The sequence below is a fragment of the Cyprinodon tularosa genome, unplaced genomic scaffold (assembly GCF_016077235.1).
Source record: "Cyprinodon tularosa strain WSP-4 unplaced genomic scaffold, ASM1607723v1 ctg1171, whole genome shotgun sequence".
NCBI classification, from domain to species: Eukaryota; Metazoa; Chordata; class Actinopteri; order Cyprinodontiformes; family Cyprinodontidae; genus Cyprinodon; species Cyprinodon tularosa.
The window spans coordinates 3724-10409 of record NW_024037972.1 but is presented as its reverse complement, the minus strand read 5'-3'; the positions used below and the strand labels follow the sequence as shown (position 1 = coordinate 10409).

The 6686-nt window shown below is 36.8% G+C and overlaps 1 protein-coding gene across 2 annotated transcripts; it reads left to right on the top strand.

Annotated features, from left to right (window-relative positions):
• Window positions 1-208: 208 nt before the first annotated feature.
• Window positions 209-5020, top strand: LOC119799025 (phosphoinositide-interacting protein-like). 2 transcript variants are annotated; one of them, XM_038308711.1, is made up of 2 exons: window positions 209-819; window positions 4223-5020. In XM_038308711.1, the coding sequence occupies exon 2, from the start codon at window positions 4239-4241 to the stop codon at window positions 4641-4643; it is 405 nt and encodes a 134-aa protein (XP_038164639.1). In that variant the 5' UTR covers window positions 209-819; window positions 4223-4238; the 3' UTR covers window positions 4644-5020. The 2 variants fall into 2 exon arrangements, with proteins under 2 accessions (XP_038164639.1, XP_038164632.1); XM_038308704.1 differs by having other exon boundaries at window positions 210-819; window positions 4202-5020.
• Window positions 5021-6686: the final 1666 nt, after the last annotated feature.

Here is a 6686-nt window from a genome sequence, read left to right as displayed (position 1 = left end):
GCTTCATATCTTACTCAGATCTTTGGTCATATGGTGCTTTTCTGAAAATGTTCCCTAATGGCAGCTAAGTCACAGCCGTAATGCCAGATGTGTTTAGTGCAAACATTAGGGACATAATGCAACAAACCCCCCCTCCCTCCCTTCTTGTATTGTGCATCTGGGGCTGAAGCTGTTCAAGGCTAAACACCAAGATCTGTGGGAAAAACAAAATCTCTGTCCAAGGATGAACTCTGCCACACAGATAGAATTGATTCCATGCTCAGTGAGCAAAACTACAACTTGCAGATTATAGCCGGGGGCTGCTTTTGGATCAATGTTGTGCCAACACGTTGGAAAGTCTGCGTGGGGGTGACTGCCTGCTTCATCAATCTGTCAGAGCCATTTCCTGATCACTGCCCTGCTCTGCTGCTCTGTGTGACGAAAAAGAAAAACCTCTATGATTGAAAGCACTCCAACTGTTCTGGCGTCTGCTTTAATGCACTGACTCCTGTGGGAAAGAGAGAGGTTCTAAGGGTATCTTCTGAGAAGACAAGCTTCTTAGCCTGGATTCAACAAGAGGAAGGAGCGTCTGTGATGGTGTGTGATGGTGAGACTGTGGTGGCCACAGGGTTTTCCTTGGAGGAGGTGCAGGAAACACAAGAGGGTGGGCAGTGGATTGTTCAGGAACAAAAATCTGCCTTGATGCTTTTTATTGGTTCCTCTGGTCAGGCAGTGGGAGGAAGTTTTTTCCTCAGCTTATTCTTTAGATTTCTGAGTGTTTTTGCATCTTTATGTGACTCTAACCTGTAAAAACAAGAAGACTTTATCCAAATCTTAAGGGTAAGTTTGATTGTTTACTCCTGTTTAACTAATCTAACAAGCATCTGGATTTAATTTGAGAGACAAAATGAAGAATCCTTATAAATATAATAATATTACTATTTTATTTATTGTTTTCCTGCAACTGAAAGCCTCTTCAGATCTTTGTTTACCTAACAGATGTTCAGATTTAATCATTTTCTAGCGATGTGTGTTTTGTAATAGAGGGTGGAGGGTGTGGCCTAACATGATCAATACTTCTATCAAAGTGTTAATAATTGATAGGGAGCCTGATTACCTCCAGTAAAATTAGCCCGACAAAGAGGGAAGCGTAATTGAAAAAAAGATTAATTATTTAGAAAGATTCAATAGTCCTGAAATAATCTATGTGCCTAAAATATAACAATGTGAAAAGAATTCAACAGGCGCCGGAAAGTCACTAATTAACTTCAGGTAATCAGTGAATTAGAAAACAGACTCTGCTTTCTCTACATTCATTGAGGTTTTGACACTACGAGGCTTTTTGGGAGGAAAATTGACCGTAAAGCTTTAGGCTGTTCAAATGGAAGCAGCCATCATGATGTCATTTATTGATTCATGGAATCACATTTCAAGCTGTCTTCACTTGTTTTGACTGGAAACTGTAAGAGATCTGTGGATCTCACTCTCCTCCTCCTCCTCAGCTGAAACCCATCATTTTGAATAAAACATTTAGTCCAATTTGGTTCAGAATTACATAAATTCACGATCTTTCCATCGACTCAGTCAATTGAAATGTACAAAGTCTCTGTGAAGGACCAGACTTAAAAAAGGACAAAGGTGTTCAAACATTAAAAAAAAACGTTGATTTAATGATGTCACAAAAAAAAATACAAAAACTTTGCGGTGGTAGAAGCATCCGCCAGTCTCAAATATGCACACCACAGGTAAAATGTCAGCTTCAGTGAAAATTACTCGATTTCTAAGAACTACTTTTTTTTTAAGTCAACATGTAAATAGAACATTTATACTGTACAACCCAAATGTAAATCTGTTTGATGATGAACCTAAAATGAAAGCTGCAATAACTGAGCTGCATAGATGTGTTAAAACTTTACTGAATCACCTTTTTTATTTAAGTTCAGCATTCAGTTTTCCTCAGTTCACACTGGTCATCAGTTAGAATCATCAGTGAATCTGATTCCAGTTGTTTTAGCTGGATTTGCTGGGAGATTTAGTTTACAGAAATGGCTGTAAAGTCTCTAAGGACCTTACTGTGCAAAGAAATCAGTCAGGATAAGAGTATAAAAAAACTCCAAAACTTCAATGGGAAACATTTAGATAAATAAATTGGGACTAGGTGGCATTCCAAAATGCAAAACCTTTCACTAAACTGACAAAAGACATGAGAGGCTACCAAAAGACAACACTGGAGGAGCAATAGCAATTTCCAAAATGCACTGTTTTAATTCTTTACTAAGGGTTGAGATAAACATTCAGTTCTGCCTAAAATAATTCTAAATATTTGTATTGGTCAGTTTCTAAAGAAAAAAGATATATATATATATATATATATATATATATATATATATATATATATATATATATATATATATATATATATATATATATATATATATATATACACACACACACACCTAGACAATCTCTTCAATTTCTGACAAAAATATAAGAAAGTTTTCAGGTTCTGAAATAGCTCCAGGGATACTTCTTGAGGATAAACCACCGTTAAAATAATTTTTTGTTCTATCATGTTTGTGTGCAATGTTCTTATTCAACTAATGCTTAATACATAAAGCGTTTTTCTTAATTTTTCTCAGTATTGTACCTGTGGTGCTGACTTCTTATACAAGTCTCTCTTTTAATATAGATATGATACCTAAATGATATCATATGATCATGTTTGACACAAAGATAACCCCACACACTAATAAAATAATACTTAGTCCAAAGTGAAACATGGAGGTGGCAGCATCATGCTCTGATATTTTCTGAAAGGAAGCTAAAGATACAGAAAAATTGTATGTTTCAGCACCAAGTGAGTGGAAACATGCTTAAATCGATGACGAAATAACTTCCTATGAGGAATCTGGCGTGTTTGGATTTATCTCCTCTGACGCCCCTAAATAAACACCAATCCAGCCGATGGTTCTTATATATCACATAATCAATAATAAGAATTAATCTGTGTGCCATTTAAAGTCACGATTCGTGTACATCTCAAGTTAAAACAGCACATCACCCTGAATGCACCACCACTGCGGAGTTATAATTATTTTTTTTATTATTAAATTTAAGAAATAAAGTGATCTGAAAGAGGACAATATATTTTAGAGTAAAAGAGAGAACAGATTCTCACACTGATGGTAAAAACTGATGTTATTTGCTGCAAGGTTCTGTGCTCAGCCCTACACACTTTATTAGATACCATGCATTAATTTAGAAAATCACTGTAGAATTATCTTTATTTGTGAATAAACCAACTTTAGATTGTTGAGGTAAATGTTTAAAAATATCTTGTGCTTATAGAGTAAAACGAAACCTGTGCTAATAAGACAAAAATAGCAGTTCTGATTAATGGTTTCAAACTAAAAGTGTGCAAATCAAGATTTTTTGACTTCAGTAACTGACAAAAAATTATCTTAAGAGCTTCATATAAACTATTTTGGAAGCAAAATGTTTAATATATTGAGAAAGCACATGTTTGATGGTAGACAACATTTTATGCAGGTTGTTTATTTTTTCCCTAAATACTGTTAAGGGACTTATACTGCAAATACAGGGGAAAATTCTATAAAACGTTTAAGTAAAATATATGTATAGCTAGCCCAGCTTACTATAACCCCGCAAACAGAGTATTAATTAAATTGTATGTTTTAAAATGTTATCAATCACTACAAGTATGATAATTAGCTAATAAAATACAAAATAAACAAAATCTCCTTACCATAAAGTATTTAGTAGCTGTTTGCAATTAAAGAAACACAAATTGACTTAAAAAAAAAACATTTAAAAAAAAGTAAAGGTATGGATTATTATCAAAACTTTTGCCCCTCTTTTTTAATGTTTTAATGTGTGAAATAACTCTGAAGGGACAGTTTTGTTCACAGTAAAGATTTAAAAATGTAAAATATACAGCTGGCGAATGAATACAACTTTCAGGGTTGAAATTACTCGTTACAATAATTGTAAAATAATGTTTTTTGTTATTTCCTTTTCTTGTTTTCTTAAAGTATTGATAGATTTTTTGGTTTTAAGTCCCTAAAGAAATTGTAATTTCTGTTTGTTCAAACTCAGTAAACAGTATAATGTTGTATCTCAATAATATATCTCTGATCACTGCAGGAAACTTATGGCCATTTCATTTTGTTTGGTCTAAAATCAACCACGTTTTGCCTTACAGAGTTATTTTATTCGTCTGTAGAGTCACCCAGGAGGTCATGCCAGGCAGCCCAGAGAACATCCCACTGGGGGAGTGCACACTCTCCCAGTCCCAGGACCAGCTGACACCCCCGAGCCATGAAGTGAGCACAGTCTTCACTCTGTCCCGTACTGAGTCCCTCTGGACCACAGACCCCCCACCGAAAAAATGTGAAGTCTTCTGGTTTCCCATTCACTTCATGTCCACTGGAGGGAGCTTCCTGGCCTGCGGCATCGTCATCAGCGGCCTTTACTTTGCCGGCCAGTGCAAGAAGGTCACCACCATCCTGGGACCGGCCCTGCTCTCCGTAGGGCTGATGATTTTTGTGGTGGGAATGGTCCTCATCCCGATCACTAAGGAGAACAGAAAGTCAAACATGAAGAGGCCCCTCAGTTATTACAAACCCCCGGTTTTTAATGTGTGATGCTCTGAATCATTTCCTACAAAACCTCAATGACTGGGAGAGAAAAACAAAATCAGCATGGGATATACAGGAAATATTACTGATGTGATTCAGGGTGGAGGCCTTTCTGTTAACCTCCCTGGCTCAGCAGAACTCACCTTGCTGTCCTGAATGTGCATGAATATATTGGCATCAGCTGCTGAGAACAGATGAGACAATAAAAGGAGTTTTAAAAAATGCATTTATTAAAACATTTACTGACATTTTGTTCAAGAGGATCGAAAACAAAGAGACCATTTTAAACATTCATGGGAGAAACAAGTGAATGAGTAAAGTTTTCTAATGTTGTAGTGAACATGCTGACTTCTGAATGATTAAAACATTTTATAATTATCGTGTCCATTTCTATGTTTTTGTTGCAACCAGGAAGACTCCTGTGGAACAAAGAGCTGAAGAAGGATAAAGGAATAGAAACGCCTTCAGCCTTGAATTATGCAAACAGCCGTAGTTTGACTGAGGCGGCTAGAAAGCACAAGATTCAAAAAAGATTTAAAATAGCGACAAACATTCAGAAACTCTGGCAGGCCTTGTTTGAACTGTAAGAAGCCTTCAATAACCAACAGTCTGAATGAAACCCTTCAGTAAGTTTGCACTTTTTTATATTAATTTCTGAGGAGGAATTTGAAAGAAGTGTGAGTAAGGACTGAGAAAAAGGAGGCTCCCACAATTTCAAATCCTGAAATTTTATTTTATTTCTTTAATAATACTTAAAAGGAAAAATATATCTAAGAAAAACAGGAAAGCTTTTGTCCATAAGCGTCGTTAGACCTATTTAAGGGTGGCTTCAGTCACCCTTTCTTTGGCATTAGCCACCCTATAATTATTTTGCGATTTAAAAATTTATTTATTTTTTTTCTGTATTTATTTTTTCCTCATATTTTCCCAAAACAAATGCAGTAAAGCACCGAATAAAAGCCATAAAGAAGCCAAGTTAATCTGAACAATCATAGGCGTAACTTCCTTAAGGACTGGTGTGGACATGTCCCCACCAATATTTTGTCCACGTATTTTGCTTTCGGTGCTGTGTATATCTGATTAAAACCCCATTCATGCCGCTCCTCAGAAAGAAAATAAAAAAGTTCTCCCCGCTGCTCACCGTCCACAAACCCCGACAAAAAACTCAGAAAAAAGAATCTGTTGCCTCTCGCTTTCTCCCCATCACCCCCCTCCAACCTCTCCCCATAACATTTGAATTGAAGATATCCGCGGGTGACGGGTCGGGTTCGGTAGTCATCCTAACGGGTTCGGGCGGGTGCGGGTTGGTAAAACTCGACCCATGCAGGTCTCTAAGCTACACTACATTCAGTATCGTTGCCATAGAAACAGACAACAGCGCCAATATATCAGAATTATACTAAAACACACGCAAATAATTTCCCACATAAAAAACAGGACTTTCAGTCCATTACAGTTTTCCGTTTTTAGAGGGTTGTTTATTTTGCGTTTATTAAGTGATGGCTGTGGTATATTAGCTTTCACTGCTATAAGCTTTCGCAGCAGTGATTGATTAATTTAAACACCTGCTCTGCTGATGGTCTATCGGAGTTGGTGTTTAGGTTGAACATAAAGAACACCTTTTATTTGAAGCTTCTTGTAGCTACTGTTTTAATCCCGGCTTTACTTAAAACTTCTTCCTGACTTTGATAGTGTTGCCATTCAGTAGCAAGCACTGCGCCCCTTTTTCTTTTATATGTACATTTAAGATTTAGCGTGTTATGTTGACAACTCATGAGCAAGCTGCTTTTTGCAATCTAGCAGGGAGGTGTGACGTCACTCTGCAGGGGGTCCAAAGATAAAAGCTTTAAACAATTTTGGCATTGGAAGTTCAGATTTAAGGGAGTTAGAAAGTTCACTTAGTAAAAGTGCAAATAATAAATCTGATTACCGATTACTTTTAAGCTGGTTGAACATACTGCGACAGACTGGTGACCTGTCCAGGGTGATCCCACCTCTCACCCAGAACGTGGCTAGAGATATGCACCAGCACCTCCTGATCCCACTGAG